The 21385-nt window shown below is 49.9% G+C and overlaps 1 protein-coding gene across 3 annotated transcripts in view; it reads left to right on the top strand.

The window, feature by feature from the left end:
* SH3GL1 (SH3 domain containing GRB2 like 1, endophilin A2) overlaps window positions 1-19523 on the top strand; it is a 208481-nt gene extending 188958 nt beyond the window's left edge. For 2 of the 3 annotated variants that reach the window (XM_065421944.1, XM_065421946.1), the window contains 9 exons: window positions 5956-6024; window positions 6123-6195; window positions 7041-7184; window positions 9512-9645; window positions 10994-11152; window positions 11789-11892; window positions 15287-15411; window positions 15937-15990; window positions 19028-19523. In XM_065421944.1, coding sequence (XP_065278016.1) covers window positions 5956-6024; window positions 6123-6195; window positions 7041-7184; window positions 9512-9645; window positions 10994-11152; window positions 11789-11892; window positions 15287-15411; window positions 15937-15990; window positions 19028-19224 — 1059 coding nt within the window. In that variant the 3' untranslated portion in view covers window positions 19225-19523. The remainder of the gene's footprint in view (window positions 1-5955; window positions 6025-6122; window positions 6196-7040; window positions 7185-9511; window positions 9646-10993; window positions 11153-11788; window positions 11893-15286; window positions 15412-15936; window positions 15991-19027) is intronic. The other variant, XM_065421945.1, reaches the window with a different exon arrangement.
* Window positions 19524-21385: the final 1862 nt, after the last annotated feature.

Below are 21385 nucleotides of genomic sequence, written 5' to 3'. Positions count from 1 at the left end.
CTTGCAGTTCAGCTCAGCCAAACCAGAGTGTAAAGGGATCATGTGTGGATCCTTTTCTCGGTCTCCCCCACAAGCAAAGAGACAAAACTCTGGCCAAGATTGTGTCACCCTTCTCCCTGTCACTTCCGAGGTGGGAGAAACCTTTTCCTTGCTAGACTTTGCAGAGTCCCTCCAGGTAGCCTGGCTGGAAAGACAATGTGGTGCTTATCCATTTGGTTTCAGGTTAGACTCTGAGTTAAGGCTGGTGCAGATTCAGAAGCTGGTTTTCTTCTCGAGTCTATCGCAGCTCGATTTGGGGGGACGGGAATTAGTGGCTCGCTTCCCGGCATGCAGCCTGACTTTCATTCCTTGGGAAGAAGTAGCTCTTTAGTCATCCCTCCCTTAAGGAAGCCTCCCAGTTTAATTAGTCACCAGCGAGGCAGCCTCTGTCTCATTCTTCCCACCTGGCAGGTACACCAGTAGGATTTCTTGAATGTTAAAAGGAGGATTAATTTAATCTGTGAGTGAGGAAAACTCTCTGTGTTCTTGGAGGCTTTTAAAACCTCCAGAATCACTGTGGTGAACGGTGTATTTTGTATGGCATGCAGTGCCTTCCTGAATACAATAGGAGCTTACCTTACTGGGGCTAGTGCAGCTTCTTGGGCAGAAAGTCTGAGCGGGTGGATGGGTAGGGAAGAGACTCGGGAATGGAATTGCAGAGAGCTAGTCACACCCTTCTCAAATGCAGTAAATAATAATAAAGGAGAGGTTTCTAATTGTACAGGTGCAGCCTGCCTGGGCAGTGTTACGGGTTTCGGATGAAGGCTGTTTGGCTGTAGTGATTGCAGTACAATTGTCTTATCCGTTCCGATTTGGCGAGCGTGAGAGGCGCAGGAAAGGCAGCCTGGCTGCTGGAAATGTGCATCTTGGTTCTGCCAGTCCAGAGACCCATCCTAGGTTGCCCATTGTGGTGGGGAAATGGAAGGCAGAGATTCTTGTTTCTCTCCAAAGCAGGGAAAACCTTTTAGTCTTGCTAGTAAGGAATGTCTTCAGCTTTCTTCCTAGTTTAGTAGTTGCCCTGTGGAAGTGTGTGCTGGGGTTCTGAGCTGTGGTTGTGCAAAAAGCCCCCCTCAAAAGGCAGCAAAAGTCAAGCTCCCTTTGTTTGCTGCCAGCAAGTAGATCAGGAAGGACACCTCCGTACAGACACCCCGGGCTGGGTTGGTGGCAGGTAGAATGTTTTTCAGGTAAATGACTTGGCTCTGTTTGGAGCATGATGGGCCTGGTCAGAGCCGCTTCCTAGGTGTATGTTCTCACCACCCGTCAATATCCCAGGCACGTTGCTTCCATCATCTTCACTAACTATTTTTGGCTTTTCTCTGAGTGTGGAAGCAAAGTAAATAGGGAAAAGCTTGATTGCATTAGATGACAATTGCTCAGAATAGAGGCTGGACAGTCTGGTGAGATTTCCCTTCGTGATCTGGACCAACATTTTACAGGTACACAGGAATCTCACCTGACAAGTGTCATTTCCAGTTGAGAGTCATGCTGGGTGGACCTGACAGCAGACGCACGAGCCACTCCCCCAGTATTTGGAATGTCTGGGGGTTAACTACAGCAACTCTTGTCTGACTAGTGTTTGCAGCCTTCTTCTGAACCACAGCTTCTCTTCCTCAAAAAAGAACCAAGCTTCCACTTACTGAAGCCAGGCCCAAGTGCAGTTCTCTGGTTTGTCAGCTTCACTGAACTGTTGTATTTTTTGCCTTGTAAGGATTTATCCTGCTGCTGTTGATCCGCACTGTATCCTTTTGGTCCTGAGGTGCTGTTTGCTCTCCAAGCATTTCTTCCCCGGAGAGATCTGTGCCGCCCTCTGCAGCTATGAATGGCCTGATGACACTTCCAAAATTGTAAATATCAAGGAAAGGAGGAGATGCATCTCTTGCTTCTAGTACTTTGCTGCTGTTGATCCTGGTTGTCCTCTGATCGCAAACCTTTAGTACCCAGGTTCCTGATCTATACCCCTGCAAGCTGATGCTAAGAACCATTTGAACTGTGCGGTATCCAGTTTCCTTTCTCCTTCCTGCTAGCCCTGGTTCTGAGGTCTGGGGGTTCTTTGGAACTCTGAAGATCCCTTTTCCCCCCTCCTGTTACAATCATTCCTCCGAAAAGTCTTGCAGGACAACCCCCATCTCTTTTTGCTAAGCACCCCAGGGCACAATTCCCTCTGGAGCCTAGCACTGCTAAATCACCTAAAGCAGTGGTTCTCAAAATTATTTGATCGGGCCCCCTTTTTTGTGTCTGCAGGCAGAGCGGAGAGCAGCAGCTGCTGGCTGGGTGCCCAGCTCTGAAGGCGGCACCGTGCCAGCACAGCTCAGAAGTGAGGGTGGCAATGTGAAAAGTGATATTCGCCAATATCCCTTTTCACAGCAGACTTAGTTCCCCATTGCCACCTACTTCTGCGCTGCTTCTGCCGCCCCGGGCTGACAGCTAGAGCCCCACTGCCTCTCGGTGAGGGATTAGGGGCGGAGAGGAGGAGAGCCCCAGCCCGGGTGGTGGGGCTCCAGCTGTTCCCTTTATCTCTGCCTCATGAGCCCCAGCCACCTGGGGCTGACAGCCAGAGCTTTTTAAAAACACAACACAGACAAACAGATCACAGCTTGCGCCTCCCTTGACACACTCCTGGGCCTCCCTTGGGAGGCTGCCCCATAGTTTGAGAACCACTGAATATAGAAATCACTTGACTCCCTTTGCCACTTAAGCAATGTGTATTGTCTCCTCAGAGTTTTCCACTGCCATCAGCTCAGAGCATCAGAATGGCATTGGGAGGAAAATGTTCCTTCTCTTTGGACTGCAGGGAAGAATGTTATTTTAGGTGGATTAAATATATTTTTTGCAAGGTCTTTCTATCTGGACTAGGGTGAGCAGATGGCAAGTGTGAAAAATCAGGACAGGGAGTGTGTGTGTGTGTGTGTGTGTGTGTGTGTGTGTGTGTGTGTGTGTGTGTGTGTGTGTGGCGGGGGAGAAGGGGGAGGGAGGAGAATAAGCACCTATATAAGACAAAGCCCTGAATATTGGAACTGCCTCTATAAAATCAGGGCATCTGGTCACCCTAGTCTGGACAAGCAAACGGGAGCTTTCTCTTTCACTCAGACATCTCGCCTTTTCATCCACCTTGACATGGGCTCTGCAGACACCTTGATAAATGGATTTAAGTTTTGCTCTAGCTTCTTACAGATCTTGGTGTCCTTTGCTTAGAAACTAGGGTTGGTTTGGTTTTTGTTTTTTTAACTTCCTACAGCAATGCTTGTTGGTGAACCCCCCAATTAATGGTAAGGGATTGTGGTCTAGGGATTAGAGTAGGGCTCTATCAAGAGGCCTCTGTTCTATGCTCAGTTATTCTGATTTGCTGTGTAGTCTTTAGTTAGTAGTTTATGTACTCCTCTGTGCCTCAGTTTCCCACCTGTAAGATGGGGATAATACCTACCTCAAAACAGGGCTGTGCAGCTTGTTAAGAACTCTGAGAGTCTTAAATGAAAGACCGATAGAAGCACAAAATATTATGTGTGTCTTCTAAGGCAAAAATATGCTAGGGAGACCTTCACGGGGGATTATTTTTTCCCCTCTGAGGAAGTGAAAGAACAGAACACAAGCACGGGCCCTTTCTAACCTGACTGCAGAAGGTTTTTCATTTTAATTGCAAATCTGACACATGATGGAACCCTCAGTGAACATAGCACTTTACAGAACTGGCGCCTCAAAGGGAGGTTAACGGGGTTGTGCACTTTTTTCCCCTCTGCTTTCTGATGTGTAAAGAAGGCCTAGAAAAATATGCATGCAAGGTCTGGTCTTCCCCTTATTGCGCTGGAGGACTCGCTGGAGATCTGCGACATGGATTGGGAGCACTCCCAGTGCCCTGCGTTGAGGAAAGAAGGGGATTAAGATCCTGTACCCTCCACCTTCCCCCAGTGTTTGTTTTACATGGTGGTTCATTTTAAAAGCTGCTTATTTTTATCATCTGAATCAAACCCACTTCCCTCTCAATCAGGCTTCGCTCCTAATGGCGTTGCCTTCCTAGTTTACTGGGGAGCCTGTGGAGATTTGCTTTTTTTCTTTTTTACATAAGAAATGCAAAAGAGAAGTTTCTAAAAAAAAAACCAAAAAAACGCAAACCTTCCCAGACCCCTTTACGTTAGAAACATGCACAAAAAGAGGCACACGCTCAATTTCTCACCCTCTCCCCTTTGTTTGCAGGTCCTTTGAAAACTCGCTTGTTTTGTTTTTGAAGCTCCAAAATCTCTGATCACCCGTGACCCTTTATATTGTAATATTTCTTTGTGTACTGTGCATCTCAGCGGATCCTGCCCCAAGGAGTGTCTGTGTTTGTGCAGTGCCCTGCGTGCTTACACGGCTCTAAATATTTATTAAAGCGAAACCTGTTGGAGGCTATCAAAGGGCTACTATATTTTTTTCTGTTATGCAACCTCCTGTTACCATCCTGTGCTGCTTAATATAGAGGGACTGGAATTTTACTGACTATTAGGTGACCATTCGCACAGATTTCACTGTCACAAAATAATACTGTTCAAATACTCTGTCCTAGGCTGTGCAAGTGATTGCACAGTTGTAGCTCTTCTCTGTATGTCACTCCTTTGCAGGTGCAACGTGAAATGTCCTACACCCTTTAAGGTTTGGCATCTAAAGAACATGAGAAGGGATAAACTGCAGCCTAGACCTAACCACTAGGAGAGAATCCTTCTGTACTTCTCCTTATGGTCTGTTTGCTGCTGAGGTTCCTCTTTGCTGTAATCAGGAACACCGATGTTCCAAAGCGAGGTGGAAGCAGCATTGTATCCTGCTTAATATTTAAACAAAACTTGATTAAATCTTGCACCCGCCCTTCCCAAACAACTGACTTGAAACAGCTGATTGTTGTAATTTCCGAAGCTGCATTGTGGCTTCTCCGAGGCTAGGAAAATGCAGTTTGTCGGGTGATCTGAACGACTAAACTTTCCTGTGTGGTTGCAGTTTTGAAGGTGCATTTGAAGATGCTGCTGGCATAGTAGAAGCTGTCTGTCTTGAGGTTCTGTCCTGCACCCTGTCATGGAACCTTGAAGCAGCATTACTAGGGGGTGGCAACGCTGTTCATTTAGGCCAACCTCCTTGCACACACAATGTGCTCCGTGCATCCCTCCATTCTAACCCCACCAGCTCCCTTCTATTGCAGGGGCTCTGTGTGCCCCTCATTCTCTCACCATGCCAGGAACTCTGCACATGTATGCTAGGAGTTTATGTGCTTCTCTTCCCTTGGCTCCAGAATCCTGTGCCCCATTACTTCCTTCCTCCACCCTGCTTGTTTCTCTTCTGTCAGGGAGATCAGGTATTTGCATTGTTGACAGGTTAAATTCTGTTGGGCGAAGGGGCAGAGATGAATTAAAGGTATTAACTGGAAGGTGTTAACAGATGCCACCAACCAGTCCCTTAATCTAAAGACCATTGGGGCTTGAAGGTGTGGCTCAGCTAACCGGATGGTAGGGGTTCTGCGTGTTTCCCAAAATCAATGGGGTTGTGACCAATGCCAGGAACATTGCAGCCAATCAATTCCGACTTTCAGGGAGTGTTCGAAAGCTATCACTTTGCATACAAGCTCAACCAAAAAAGAAAAGAAAAGAAACCCATGAGAGATTCTCATGGAAGCACTGACTCTAACCACCAGCATTTGCAGCTTTGAGGAACCGCATCTCTTTGTGGTGTTTAGCATCAGGCAGCTGTAAGGGACTCGGGCCACTAACTGCCACTGAGGTTCAGTGTGTATAAGGGGTGCAGGATCAGACCTTAAGGGTTACAGCATCCTAAACCTTATCAAGTTGGGTGCTTTTGGGGTCTGCGTCATTCTGGAGTGGAAGAGCACAGTCAGAGCTGTAACAGAATGCCTCCTAGCGTGACTGACACGTCCCTCCCTTGTTCACCGTGTCTCTACAGCTGGTCAGCGAGAAGGTCGGTGGAGCTGAAGGGACCAAGCTTGACGATGACTTCAAAGAAATGGAAAAGGTGAGTAGGGTAACAGATGGCTCTGTGTGCCTCTCCGCGCGTTTCCGAGGCGGGTACTGGCTGGATTGCACTGCTGTTGGGTCATCTTCTCCCTGCAGAAAGTGGACGTTACCAGCAAGGCGGTCACAGAAGTATTAACCAGAACTACAGAATACCTGCAACCCAACCCAGGTAAGTGCCCACAGCAGCCCTGCTCTGCCAGCATCCTTCAGCTGCTCCTCCCATTGCATGAGGGGAGAGAGGCCGTTATCACGCAGAGAGTGGGGAAAGCTCAGAAACGCCAGCCTAGCTGGCTTTGGGGTGGCCCCTTCCCAGTGGGCTACTGGGTTATAAGCATTGCTGCCCTCTACTGGAAATATGCTGACCCGGCTTGTGTGACAGCCATGTCCTCCCCTCCCCTGAGCTCATTCAGGCTTTGGGGCCCGTGTGAACCTGAATTTAAATTTTGATGCCACCTTGTGTAACATCTCTAGACTGTTACAGCCGGCGCTTGGCAATTATGCCCCCGTCCACCCTCCACTCATTCAAGGGAAGCCTACGTCCTTGTGACGTTTTCTCTGAGCCCAGAACACCAGATTGACTGTCAAATAGTCACCCATGTCCTTTGGGTTCGAGATGCAGCAGACGGGCTACTGACGCTGGGGTGTTTAGGAACGGAGTTGTCTCCTGTGAGGTGGGAGGTGAGTATGTCACGGTCATTCCTGGAGCCTGACTGCCTTCCTGCTAGAGTCCAGTCAGTCTCATTGACTCCAGCACACTAGGGTTTAACTAGAACTGCAGGAGAGCTGGTGAACTTCTCTTTAGACCTTGTTGGCGAGCTCTGAACTATTTTCTGTTTGCTATCTTGGAAGGGGCCATTTTTTAGAGCCAGCGATATTTCTGGGAGACTAAAAGACAATAAGCTTTCTTGGCCAGTGGAGTAACTTTAAAAAAAAAAAAAAAAGCTGGCAAACAGTCACTGCTTGCTGGCAAGTCCACTAATTGCAAACACAGATGGGGCTGTCTCTTTGTGCCAGCTTCCAGAGCCAAGCTAACGATGCTCAACACGATGTCGAAGATCCGAGGGCAGGTGAAAAACCCCGGCTATCCGCAGTCGGAAGGGCTCCTGGGGGAGAGCATGATCCGGTATGGGAAGGAGTTGGGCGACGAATCCAATTTCGGTGAGTGCTCCCTGAAGTGTCCCGTTGGGCCGGCCAGCCCCTAAGTGGGCTGATGGGAAGTAAATTCCTGTTACTGGGTTTCCTTAAATCTTACTGTAAATCACTGACCTGGTCACATGAGTCAAGTGGAGAAAAAAAGGAAACTGACCTTTCCTAATATGCAGATAGGGATATGACATTTCCCTGGCATTAGGAGTGGGATTAGGGGATGGCAAAAGCTCCTCTTAAAGAAGTGGTGTATGCAAACTGAGCTCCTGATATGCCTTGTTGGACCCTTAACCCTGCCCCCAGCCGTCTTTCTGCTACTTTAATCTGCTTTTCAAGTGTCTTTTAAAGTCCTAGCCGCTGCCTCTAGCGACCCAGACAAGCCCTTGGTCAGCGCTGTGGAGCGGATGCATCTACAGAAAAGTGAGCTGGAGTCTGAACTGTCTCACAGCCGACAGTTCTACGGATGATCTGAGGTTTGGCCCTGACCTTGCACAGAGTTGAGCACCCTCTGCTCCCAACACCTCATGGGAAGTGCTCAGTACAGTGCAGGATCAGACCAAGTTTTGTATTTCTGGGGCTCCCCAGTGCGCTGGATGTGTCAGAAATGAGCATTAATAGTACTGATATAACTCACTGTAGCCCCCACCATTGCAATGAGTGCCTTGCATTCAGTCACAATCCTCTCCACACCCCTATAAGCACTAGCCCCATTTTACAAGAGGGGCACAGAGCATTTAACCGACTTGCCCAAGGTCAGGCAGGGAGTCTGGCAGAGCAGGGACTAGAACAGAGAACTTCGAAGTCCCAGGCAACTACCTCATCTGCTAAACCATCTTTGGTTTTTAAAACCTCCGGGAGAACTCTGCATCTAGGAGAAACCACCTTCTGACTCAAACAGCAAATTTGACATGGAAAGTGGCAAGGGAAGAGATCAAGAGCCCTACAATGCAATTTTAACTGCAACTGGACTCCGAGGGGGCCACAGCCAAAAATCTTCCCGTGTGGTACTGCCTCATTCCCATGAAGCAAATCATGTGTGACTTGTGGGGATGTGGGGGCGGAGAAATGAAGCCATTTGATGACAGCAGTATTAATTCACCAAAACATTGCAGCTTTCCCTTGTGGCTGGATTCAGGACAGCTTACAGCTGTGTGATCACATCATAATGTGGGGCGGAACGTTCCCTGATCTGGAAGATTAAACAGTTAGGTTTTTGGGGGGAGTGGCTGTACTCCAGTGATTCCCTGGCTAGCTTTCTCCTTGGCTGGAGGAGACATTGCTGCAATACAGGATCTGAAAAGTAGTAGGGGGAAGTAAGTTTTAAGAGGACCCTACAAAACATGGCTACCTTAAACAGCCTCTCCTTTATAGGGACACCATCAGGTTTAAAAGTGTATGTTTTAATAACGCAGCCTTCCCTGGGTTGTGGTATCTTGGGTTATTAACACTGAAAGAACTTTTTAAAAATTGACTTTTTGCACATTTTTGTTTTCGCTGGGGCAGTGAAAATAGATTCACTTTATTTATCGTAAATTTCACTTTCACATTCTCTTGCCCTAGCCCAGTACTGAAATGCTTGGGTTGCAAACACTGCAGGAGATACTTTATTAGTTCATAATTGTTTCCATTGGAATTTAAAAAAATAAATCACAGAAGCATTTCTGTTCATCTTACATTATTAGCTTGTCAGACTTTAGACTCCCTGGCAGGGGAAGGGCCATAGGAAAAACTGAAAATAGAAGGGTTTTGTGCAAACATATTTTTCTTCATTTTTTCATTCATGCTTAGATAGTTAACTCAGATCTATTACTTGTTAGGTTCAATTTACACCCAAAATTAAAGATCCTATAAAATATCTTGGGTTGCTGCCAACATCCGGGGAAATTTTATTTTAAAAATGGATCAAAATGCCCTGAGACTAATCCTAAGACTTAACTGGGTCCACTATAGCATTTTCCCTTTCTGTAGCACCTTGCATCAGAGCGTTCCAACCGTTTTCTATAGACACTCCTTCAGGTGAGGAACATGGGGCACAGAAAAGTGAAATTAGTTGCCAGAGATCACGTAATCGGTCTCAGAACTGGAAATGGAAGCTAGGAGTCCCAATTCCACACCACCTGCTCTAACCACTAGGTTGTGCTCCCTCCCTGCCATGCTACTCCAGTTGATCCAAATGAGAACTTGTGGGTGTTTGATACATGACTGGGGCTTGTGCATGCTGAGTGTCTCAGCAGAGCGTCTCTGCATGCAGCTGCCACAGAATCCAGCTTTAACTGGCTGGCTCTTTTTTTTTTTTCTCTATCACCCTCTCTCTTTTTCTTTTCTTCTCTCACGTGAAGGTGATGCACTCCTTGATGCTGGTGAAGCTATGAAACGATTGGCTGAAGTGAAAGACTCGCTGGATATTGAAGTCAAACAGAACTTTATCGATCCTCTCCAGAACCTGTGCGACAAAGACCTGAAAGAGATCCAGGTAACTCGGAAGATTTTTCTCCTTTTCCCCCCTTCTCTTTCAGACTCTGGCCTCTTCAGGTTTTTAGCACCTGCTCTAATGACCGGTATCGCTGCAGGAGCTGAAGTAGACTGCGCAGCATCTGGTTTTGTTACCCTGCGTTTTGCATGCTTTCTCCGTGTTTCCTTTGGCTCCACTAGCATTTTCTTCTGGTGTGTTTAACATCCCCTGCCACCGCCGCTGCTGTTCCTTAACCAGCCCATGACGGGGGATGTTTCTTGCAACCATTTCCAGATTTATTCACTCACGCTCTAAGCTACCTTCATAATGTACTTTAGATCTCCCGACTTGCGTTGTGTAGCTGCAGGTACTTGGATCGTTTGCATTGTGGATTCCTGAGACTGACACACAGGGACATTGCCTTGCGTGCATTTTATAAGCCATTGATCAGCTTTCAGTTCCAGTGTCCCAATATCCTGAAACGTAGATCTAGGGCTGCATGTCTCTCTTGCTCACCTACGTATCATGAGAAGCCCAGAAACAACCCCCCAAGCATGCTTTATCATAGCAGCTGTCCCCACTGAGGAGGTCTGCTCACAGCTAGCCAGCACCTTCCTCGCATTCACAAGACACAAGGCTCTTGAACATCACAAGGTTTTGCAGTGGGAACCATTGAAACCTATATCAAACCAGTCAAAATCTACTGAGAACAGGTTCTCGCTTACAATGTGACCTATATGAACTGACTCCCGAACTAGCAATATAACAGATTTACTGAGCACCCATAAACTTGTTAGGTGCCGTACAGACAAATTAAGACAGACGTGATCCCCATCTGCTTTCAGTCTCAGAAGAGATGTGACAAGCCCAGGGCTTATAACCAAAGTGTTGCATCTAAAGACTCTTGATTGCCCAGCGGAAAACCGAAGGCAAGGGGCCAGCTGTACATTTCTCCTTTAAAAGTGATTTATGGCCAGCAGACCCATGCTGAACTGCGGCAGTTTGGTTCCCCTCCAGTTTATGAACAGAAGGGGGGAAAAATGTACCTTCTTGCCAACTTCTTTATGGCTGTTTCCAAACAATGAAAAAGAAACTGTAGTCACAGCAATCATAAATCCTCTGCTGAACTGGATTCAAGTAGTTTCCTCATCCCCCGCACTGCTCTTCATTCCTGACCAGCGTCCCCTGTGGAGCATTGCGCACTGGGACCTGTAGTCTGCGCGGAGCCTGTCTGAAGGTGATGCCAGCAATGACCTATTCTGGGTGGTGGGAGGCTGGGTTGTTGGGTTTTTGCTGTGTTCATTGGGAAAAGTTTGGGTGGCCCGGCCCGTGGTTTTAGTTTAACCGCTCATAACCCTTCCCTCCCAAGCATCATCTTAAGAAGCTGGAGGGGAGGCGCCTGGACTTTGACTACAAGAAAAAACGTCAGGGGAAGATCCCGGACGAGGAGCTCCGCCAGGCCCTGGAGAAATTTGAAGAGTCCAAGGAAATAGCTGAGACTAGTATGCACAACCTTCTGGAGACTGACGTGAGTGTCCCCTAGAGTTCGCTGCTCTCTTCGCTCGTCTGCGTGCTGCCTGAGCTGCAGTACTCCTGTATGTGCGTCTGGGGCAACAGGGGGCTGTGTGCTTTTATTCGGGGGCAGGGGAGAGTGTCTGGTGCTCTAATGCTCATAAAAAAGGACACTGAAATCTCCTGTCATGCCTCTGCCAATGGGCCCCTGTTGTGATCCTGCACCCCCTCCCACTGATATTTCCATTCTGGGCCCCCCCCCCCAAACAGCTTTGCAAATGCCCTTCAGTCCTGACCCCGTAGCCCCCTCCCTGCTGATGCCAGTCCAGGGCTGAGACTGATAATTATATGAATGAGGCAGTGTGTTTGGACATGTGTTTGGTCAGGACATGGCTGACACAGCTCATTCAGTCATGATGCAAAATGTCAGCTAAACCCGTGTCCTCCGAGGTGCCAAGCTATCAGCCGCTGTCTCGCTGAGCCTTAGCAAATGACTGAACTTTAAGGTCCCTAATTCTAAGACTTCTCACTGCATGTAAATTTCAAGCTGGTTTTTGCACGTTTCCCAGTGTGCTTAAGCCCCCAGTGGAGCAATAGAAGTCTCCCGTAGTAGCCTGTGATAGCCACTCATCGCAGTTTATGACCCTTTCAGATTGAGCAAGTGAGCCAACTCTCAGCCCTGGTGGATGCCCAGGTCGATTACCACAGACAAGCAGTGCAGATCCTGGATGAGCTCGCAGAGAAACTCAAACGCAGGTGAGGTTTCCTAGGGCCGCTGCAGATCCTGCAGGAGGAGAGAAGCGTGGCGGAAACTGTAACTTGGGAGCTTGGGGGCAGAAAATATCTGGCTCCTTCCTCCGCGGTTTATTCCCTGGCATTAGAAGCTGTAGGAGCCTTTGAGGGTAGCTTTATCTCGGCATCTCTTAGACTTTCATGGGGAGGGATTGTGTCTGCATGATCAGTTTTCTACAAAAGGTACTTTCTGGCATCTGCTGTGAAACCTCTCTGCATTCTCCGTGGGTTAAATAGTTTCTTGCTGCTTTTGGCCATCTCTGGATCCAAACATAAATGCTCACAATGAAATGGAAGATGCAAGTTGATTCCTTCTTGAGCTGGGGGGGTAGGGAGGAAGGCTGGGGAGCAGGGCAGAGTGCACACCGAATCCCGTATTCATGTCAATGATTGCAGCTCCTAAGAGGCCGCTGGTGTTGGATGTAGGAGTTGTGGCCAGAACGCTGTTGGCATTTCTGATTTGATTCTGTTTCGACTCAGTAAACTCTACCTCCTCCACTGTCAAGAAGATGAACTAGCATTATGCTAATACCTTTGAATTAGCCCCTTCTGGCTTCCCTTGCCATCTGAATGTCTGGCTCAGTGTCTGATTTATTACAGGAGCATCCAAAGGCCCTGATCTGGATCAGGGCCCCATTGTCCTATGTACTGGCCCACATGGTTGGACAAGGTCTCTGCTCTAAAACCCTTGTGATCTGTTTAAAGAAGGGACACAAGCAGGCGGCGGAAAGGTGGAGAGAAGGAGGGTAACAGTAATAACAGGGTGGTGACAGCCACTAAAATAAAGCACAATTCCGCAAAGCAGAGATGATGGATCTCGGTGATTCCTTGTTTTTCAGCAAACTCTTGCTCTATCCTCCGTATACATCTTGGTAAACTGTGCTGCAAATATATGACTTCCATATGTCCCCTGGAATGTTTTAGATGGAACCCTGGAGCACACTCTTGTAAATGGAATACAGATTAGTGTCTGGTGTGGAGGAGCAGGAGGAAATGCATTCCCAAAGTGATTCTGCACTGGGGCTCGGAGGCATCCTGGCCTGGGGTGTGGAATCTTGACGGTGGCTGTTAGAAGCAAGAAGCTTTAGGATTAATCTCAGCCAGCCATCAGGATCTTCGTACAAGGAGCTAATTCTGCAATCCGCCTGCTGTTACCAGCTTTTTCCTTTAACCCTCATGTAACTTTATTCACACTCCCGTCACATGCACCTTCTCTTCAAACGAGGTGTTAAAAGATTCTGTCCCTGTGTGTTGTTCAAATGTGTTTGGATTCCTAGGCATACTTGTTAGGCTGCTCTGCTGGAGGGATTGAGTCACGAAGAGAGACTGAAAGAACGAAGTATGTGTAGCTTTGCCACACTGGGAGGCAGTGTGGTCTAGTGGTTAGAGCCCCTGGACAAAGTCTCAGGAGACCTGGGTTCTATTCCTGGCTCTGCCGCCACCATGCTGCATTATCTTGGGCAAGTCACTCCCCCCGTGCCTCAGTTTCCCCATCTGTAAAATGGAGGTAATGATACTGACCTCCTTTGTAAAGCACTTGGAGATCTGCAGATGGAATGTGCTAGATAAGAGCTGGGGGCTTGTGCTGAGCTGCCTGCTAGGGTGTCTCCCCCTAGCCATGTTCCCCAGAAATCCTGCAAAGTAGTGTGACTAGACTCCATCTATTACTACCTTGTGTTTGAGTTCCTCCTCCATGCATGAGAACTGACCCGCGCCAAGTAGTCTCTGGCTTAAATTAATATGGGCCGGAGTTGGGATTATCCTGGAAAGTTAGGGAATGCAAACTACTGCAACAGTGGCCTCTGCTGGCCAAAGAGTAATAATGCTTTGAAAGGAGATTTCCTTTAAAGCAAGAGTGGTGGGAATTTGCCCTCGCTGCCTGAGAGAGGTAACTGGGGAACCTTCTCCAGGGCAAAAGCAGACGCCTGCATGGGGGGGAATGGTGAAAAGAAAACCAGTCCGTCGTGCTGTGGGACTCAATTGACAGTTTTTATGCCGGTCACTCTGGTTGTGGAATCCGGTTCCCCAATCTGGTCTGCCCAGATGAGGCTGAGGAAGGAGCAAGGCAGAGGGGAGAGAACTGAATTACGTGCAACTCATCTAGACGCTACGGGGGTTGCAAGGCCTTGTTGTGTAGCATATAACCCCTCTTCCCCCAGCCAGTACACAGACTCTGTGTGAATCTTTTGTGGTTAGAAGAGACCTGCACACAAACCTCAGCCTCTCGGAACCCTTCGCTGTATCTGCTTGGGTGGAGACGGTAGCTCTGTAGCCTCGTCCCGAAGGAAGGGACCACTCTTTTCAGACAGTGATCCCACACATGGCATCCTCCAAAAGTGTGTGTGTGGGGGGGGGGGGATATGGAGACTCATGAGTTTAACTTTCGTCCCTGCTGCAAAATGACTGATGCCTTCTTCTACCCCAGGGGTTCTCAAACTGGGGGTCGGGACCCCTCAGGGGGTTGTGAGGTTATTACATGGGGGGTCGCAAGCTGTCAGCCTCCACCCCAAACCCTGCTTTGCCTCCAGCATTTATAATGGTGTTAAATATATTAAGTGTTTTTCATTTATAAGGGAGGGTTGCACTGAGAGGCTTGGTATGTGAAAGGGGTCATCAGTGCAAAGTCTGAGAACCCCTGTTCTACCCCATCTCTTCCAATAAATCTCTCCTGGGATGGGACCTTTTCCTTCTCGGTATGAAATTCTGCAGCATGGTTCAAACCCTTTATTCCTTATGAAACTGCTGAATCAGGTGCTTGGGGATATTGGTGTCTATAGGGTAGATTCCTAATGCCTTGTTTTTGATCTACTGCCGTACCCCTTGACCTGCCATGGCTGAGGTGTGGGTGACACAAGAAGAACATTCAGAGCTTCATGTGTTAATTTCTGTGGCGTGAGCGATGTTGTCGAACCTCCCGGGATCTGTGTAGGACGTAGACAAATCTGGGTCTTGAAATAGTGATAGTCACCGTCTGACACTTCCATCTGCGTGGGCACAACTGTGGTAGGGGATATTCAGCTTTCATCCCACCTGTCCAGGGGGTGATGTGTGAATGGGAAGGAGAGATGGTTGTGTGTATTAACCTCAGCAGTGTGCTAGGTGAGATGGTACGGTCCCTGCTCTGAAGAGTTTATCATACAAGGTGGGATCCTAACGAGGTATTTCCTTTGAAATCAGGGTGAGGGCATCACAGTCTCTGGCCAGACCCCTTACTATATTTGGGGCCTGAGCCAGTTCCCACTGACCAATGGAAATACGGCCAGGGGAGCGGGATGAGTTGGCTGTTGCTGCTCGAGTCACTCGCTGTACGCAGACGCAGCTTCACTCTAACTTCACCCTGTCTCTGTTGCCTCCTCAGAATGAAGGAGGCCTCTTCACGCCCCAAGCGGGAGTACAAACCTAAACCCAGAGAGACGTACGATTTTGGAGACGCCGACCAATCCAACGGAGGCTTTTCTTGCAACCCCACCCCCAAAGTCTCAGGTAAAGATGTCACAGGTGTGCTGTCCACGCCGTCACAGGTGTTTTGTAGGCACTGGCATAGCAAGCGGCAGTGGGAATGGAGGGGATTCATTCTCTCAGAGGAGACGAGAATGTTCCTGTGCCGGACATGCCGCAGAGGGCCCAGGAGGTGGCAGAAATGTTTAAAAGCAGGGGCCCTCTGCTATCATGGCCCACACATCCTCCCTATTCTTGGCTTTGGCACTGGTGCCAGTGGGACCATTTTCAGCCAGTGATGGCTGGCTGCCTCTCTGTTCTGACTCTGGAGTGGCCCACCTCACTTAGAGACCTGTGGTGTCATCTAATCGTGGTCTCGGAGTGGTGGATAGGAGAAATCATGTGTCGTCCTTCCCCCCCCTGCACACTCCAGCCCCTGTAATTTCCCTAACTCAGGATGTAGGATACCATATCCCTCCCCACTAACAGACCCCTCCCTTTTGGGCTGTACCAAGGGATTCTTTTTTACATATATTGGTTTTAAGCATGTCTCTTTTTATTTGGAAGCAGCTTCCTCCTCTTTTCGATCCGACAAGCCATCCCGGACCCCCAGCAGGAGTATTTGTGAGTTCCCCCCCACACACGCTGCATGCAGTGTGGCCTCCCTCTCTCTTTCTCTCTCTCTCTCTCCTCACTCCTGCACTCACATAAGCTGCCATTTCGAGCCACTAACACTTTGTCCACCAAATAACTCATTCTGGTTTTAGTCTGTCCACTAAAAACCTTTGAACTAATTCTGCCCTTGCTGACTGCTGCACAGCCAATTGACTTGGGTTGTAACCGAAGGAAAGATTTGGGCCCTTGTCTATTTCATTTTTATGGACAAAATGCCTGGAGTTCCCCCCCACCTGGATGCATTGGAAGGAAACATTTATTTTGTGGCCTTTCTTTCCCCTCTTCCTCCGCCAGCATGCCCACCCCATTTTGTCCATAGAAATTTTTCTGGCCATAAAGGAAATCTTACATACGTGTTTGAAAACAAGTTGCTGTTACATATGACCCATCCAGCAAATACGCTGTCTCCTTCTTTCACTCCTCCTGGAGCTGTCGCAGTCACGCCAACACAGCCAGAGGCCAGGTAGAAAGCAAGGAGCACTTGGGTATGCCGTGAAAGTTTTGTAGGATAAGGGAGAAGTGGGAGAACTGTGTGGGGCTCAGCGTGGATCTGTTGAGGGGTTTCTGCAGTTACTTTCCCGGGTGATGGGAGGTCCAGGCAGGAAGTGGTGATATTGAGCAAGAGACAGAACAGGGAGAAGATCAGGTCTTGCATTTCCCTTTGGGGAGGGGAAGGGTCAAGCAGATCTGTTTGGGGAGGTGCTGGAGTGGTTCTTGAACTTGGGCGCCCAGTTCAGACAGGAGAGGAGGGATGGAGTGCCTCTGCTTTTGGAAGGGGTGGTCTGGGATACTGGGGGGGGGGAAATGAGGGGGCCAGCATTGAAATGCTGATGGGGAGTAGCCTTGCATGAGGGTTGTCAGTTCAGAGCCCCGTGTTGGGGAGGAGAGGACAGGGTACTGACCCGTGCTGTTCGCTTCAGTGTGTGGGGCTGAGCTGTGTTGCCTGTGGGAAACCATTGCAGCTGGGAAATGCAGAGTGAATTTGGAAAGTCTCTTCTGAAAAATTAACCTGCTGCTGCCTGTGGTGTTTCCTGCCTCCTCTCCCTGTGTTGGGTTGTTCCTGGCTTTTAATATCCAACTACCTGGGGCGGCCCCGGCCACCCCATCCGTTTAGAAAATCCATTGAACAGCTGCAAGTTCCCAAGTGTTGAGTGGGAAGTGGGGCGACGGAGATGTTGTGTTCTCCTCTCTCGGATTCCACTTGCTGGGTTACTTGGGCCCTTGTAGTGCAGTGGGAGCCCGGGCCAGTCTATGAGACCCTACAACAACGCAGCTCACGCAGCCCGCTCCTGGAAAGGGTCCCGAGGGTAAACGCTGGACTCCAGGTGATGCGCTTGAGACACGGATTCTGAAAGCCTTCTCGTTTTTCCTCCTGATGTTAGTGAGTTTGGCCAAATGCCCCCGATTCCCGTTCCTTGTGGATGGGGAAGGGGAGGGGCTTGTGGCTGAAGCACACGACTGAAAATCAGGGGATCTGGGCTCTACTCCCAGCTCTGCCAAAGAAAAGTTTGTGGCCTTGGGCAAGTCCCTTGTGCCTCACTCTCCCCATCTGCTGCTTTTGAAGACCCGATAAGAAGCGCTGCACAAACGTGAAGCCCCTTGGAGAGGCTGCTCCTCTGCGGGGCAGGAGCGGGGTTTGTCCATCCAACCCAAACTGCCCTAGGATGTGTATTTACTCTAGCAGAAGCGTTGGGAGGAAGAGGCTCTGGGAACTGAATAGGATGGTAGTGGGGACACATCTCACCTGTATTTGAAACTGCAACTTCCCCTGCCCTCCGCTTGTCTGGCGGTAGCCTCAGCACAGACACCAAGGCCTGACTGGGTTGAGAGACAAAACTCCCCTCTCACCCAGAGGAGGGCCTCTGTCTTGGAGTTGATGCATATAGATGGGGTGGAGCAGGGTAGAGGGGGCACTTTAACTATTGTCATCCATGCTGGATCTGTTCGACTAAACCGAGGATTGTGCTCTCCAGGGCTATTCACCAGGGCACTAAAGTTCACCTTAAAATTAGGGGTGGAAAATTGGTCTGTGGGAGAAGGGGAGGGGGCAAGTTTATCACAGAAGCTGCTCCATGATCTGGCTTCACACGCCAAGATTTGAAGAGTCACTAGTGATGTTTGGGTGCCCCACTTGACACACCTTTAAAGGAGCCTGATTTTCAGAGGGACAAGTGCTTGGCACTTTCTGCAAATCAGGCCCCTTGATGGTGTTTCCAGGTGAGCACTGAACGATAGAGGCACCCAAAATCGCTAGTCCATCCTGACAATCTGGGCCACGGGCTCCATATTCTCTCCGTTACCATCCAGTATTGAGTCTAACCCAGTCACCAACTAACAGATTCACTGATCGTTGGTTTCCCCACGGTGATCGTTAAAGTAGTAACACTCTCACTTCTGACTTGAAGGAAAACTGCCTCACTTCTCTCCCTTTCCCAGCGGGGATCATTCTGGCAGGAGTTTAACCGTCTTCATTGACTAACTGGAGCTAGTGGAGAGCAGCAAGCAGGCTCAGGGGGCTGGAGGGACTGACTAAGAAGGGATAGATCAGGAAGGCAGAGAAGCAGACAGGCTAAGGGAGGTTGGTGAGGCTACAGCTTGGTGTTAACTCCCTTCAAGGAGGGAGAAGTAACTTAGCGTGGTGCATGGGATAGCAGGAGGAAAAGGAAAACCTGGGCTATGCTGTGGAATAGCCACCAGGGGGAGGGTGGGAGCCCATTGCTTGGCATGCTTATAACTCAAAATGTGCAGGAGGGAACAGTCGGCCCTGGCAGGGAGGTGGGAGCCGAGTATGGCTCTTGGATCTAACTTCTGCCCAAATGTTCAGTGCTGCAGTGAATAGGAAACCCCGCAAAGGTGCTCGGTGGTGACCAGATTGCTCTGGGGTAAGGGAGTCCCAGGGGGTGAGGCTGCCTGGTGGGGCCTGATTTGTCTGAGCTGTCTTGGTCTGCGGGCCGGGCTCACCTCGGCTCTGCCTGTCTCTTTGCAGCTCACCTGGACCAGCCGTGCTGCAAGGCGCTCTATGACTTTGAACCCGAAAACGACGGCGAGCTGGGCTTTAGGGAGGGTGACATCATCACGCTGACCAATCAGATTGACGAAAACTGGTATGAGGGCATGATCAACGGCCAGTCTGGGTTCTTCCCGCTCAACTACGTGGAAGTGCTGGTCCCGCTACCTCAGTGAAACTGCATCTCCCCCCCCCCCCTCCTCCCCCACCAGATACAAACTCACGGCGGGGCGAGCCCTGCTCTTCTCCTGCATTCCATTTTGTAACTCAACACTAGGCTTCTTCTGCGGGGCGGGGCTGTGAGAACGGGATGGTGTTCGCTCTGCCCAGGCGCTGGAGCGGTGTAAGGATAGCAGCGGGGAACAAGCCCCAAGGGCTGGGCAGCCCCATTCAAGTTCTTCCTTCTGGGCCTTGAACTAGGTACTTTCAACCCCACCAGGCTCCTCCCACTTTGTACAATAAGCCAAGTCGAGCATCTCCTCGGTTGTCATTGTCTTTTTTGGGGAAAGCAGGTGAAGCGGGTCAGCCACGCTGGAGAGCCTGTGAACGTGGGTGCACCGGGTGTCCTACCTGCGGGCAAGCGCGAGGGGGCCCATGCAGGGCTGAGCACTGGGCAAGTCCAGTGAGAACCACCCGTGTGTGTTGGGAGAGGGAGAGAAACGGGACACGCAGCCTGTTCTAGGAGGGGTTCTAGACATCCAACGGCAAGAAAAATACCTTACGCCGCTTCGCTTGGGTGGGGTTGGCTTCTACTGAACACTACCAGCCCCCTCTCTCTCCTTGTAGGAGAAGGGCACATCGGTGAGGGGTGAAGGTCAGACACTGACCCGTCCTTCCTGTTTGCCCACAGTTCACACCTATCCTAACACTGAAGCTGGGTGCTACGGGGGCCATGATGGATCAAATTTCTCTATGCTGCTGAGGGAGGCAGAAGCATGGCTGCTTCGTGTCCTGCTGCCTTTTTGGGCCTCTCCCGCTCCCCCATCTTGCTCCTGTATAAGGACAGGGCTTAGCTGAGGGATTGTATTTGAGAAACATTACTAAGCAGCTTGAAAACACTAAATATCCCCCTTGTTGTCACCCCTCGCTTCCACCTCTTGCTTTCTGTGCACTCAGCTTTGTGTTGGGTTGTGTACCTCCTCCAAGGCCAGGGTCAGCCCACAGTGTGTCTGGCCTCTGCACTGTTCCATGGCCACCGGCCTTGAGATTCCACCTCTGACCACAGAAGAGTGGTTTGAACTGGGAGAGATGAAGTGGTTCTGCTACCTCCCCTTGGAAGAGGCTGGTTTGGCCCGGAAGGACTGTACCAGCAGCTCTTGTATGGCGTTGGGCGTGGGATAATGCCCTAGTCAAATGATGACTAAGGCCCTATTGCCAGTAGATGAGAGAGGTCATGGGAAGGCAGTTACTTAGCCATAGTGCACTGGCACAAACCAACATGCCCTTCTCTTCCTCCCATGTTCAAGTGTTTTTCCCATCCCATGAAAGCTCTAGAAATCCCGGTAAGGCTGAGGCCAAGGTGAAACTGCCTGGCCTGATCTAGTCTAATCTTTGTGCCTTCCCCAGCTCCCTTCACCCCCGGCTCTTTGGACCCTTAGGAGCTGCTTGGCTTGGTGTGATGGGAGAAGGCCTTGTTGTGTTCCTAGACCTTCTAACTCAGGGCCTGTTGTTTTATTTCCCGGAAAGGAGGTCCAGGGGGAAGCCGTGGGCGCTCCTCTTTTCATGCCCTTTATTAGGACCGGTCCTTGCAATACTTCTCTCCTGTCTGATGCCCAGCAGCTCTGTTCCAGCAGGGGTGATGATCTGTTCCCTGAGCAGGTGGCGAGAAGCAGCCGCTTGGCAGGGGGACCTGGTATTTAGGCAGAATGTGAGGTGGTATCTACTGGGGCCTGGCGTTGTCTGTTTAGGTGGAATCACGAGGGAACTCTCTTCTGCCCCATAGTATGTAAATATGCTTCCATCTCAGCACCCATCCTGTTGCTGGCAATGGGACAAAGCGCAACCCCTGAGGGGCATCGGTGGCTCCTGTAGCTGCCCCACTTCTCCCAGCTGCGTCCAGCATAGATGGGCTCGAAGCTCTGCCTAGAGAGAACCCCTCTCCCCTGTGGAGCTGCTCTGAGGTTTACTGCACTTTCTCTGAACCGCAGCGCAAGGGAGATGCTGCTTCCAAGGGCCCCGCAGGGGGCGTCTAAAGCCACATCTTGCAGAACGTACCTACCCCGCTTTCCTTAGCCCCACCTTTGCTGAGAGGGAGCTGAAGCACAAGGGACTGAAGCTGGTGACGGGTGCTCCCACAGTGCCACCGTTGCAGCCAAGGCATTTGTGCCCACAGCCTAC

This window comes from Emys orbicularis, chromosome 24 (genome assembly GCF_028017835.1).
Source record: "Emys orbicularis isolate rEmyOrb1 chromosome 24, rEmyOrb1.hap1, whole genome shotgun sequence".
NCBI lineage: Eukaryota > Metazoa > Chordata > Testudines > Emydidae > Emys > Emys orbicularis.
The sequence above is the reverse complement of the archived record's forward strand: the minus strand, read 5'-3'. Positions and strand labels throughout refer to the sequence as shown.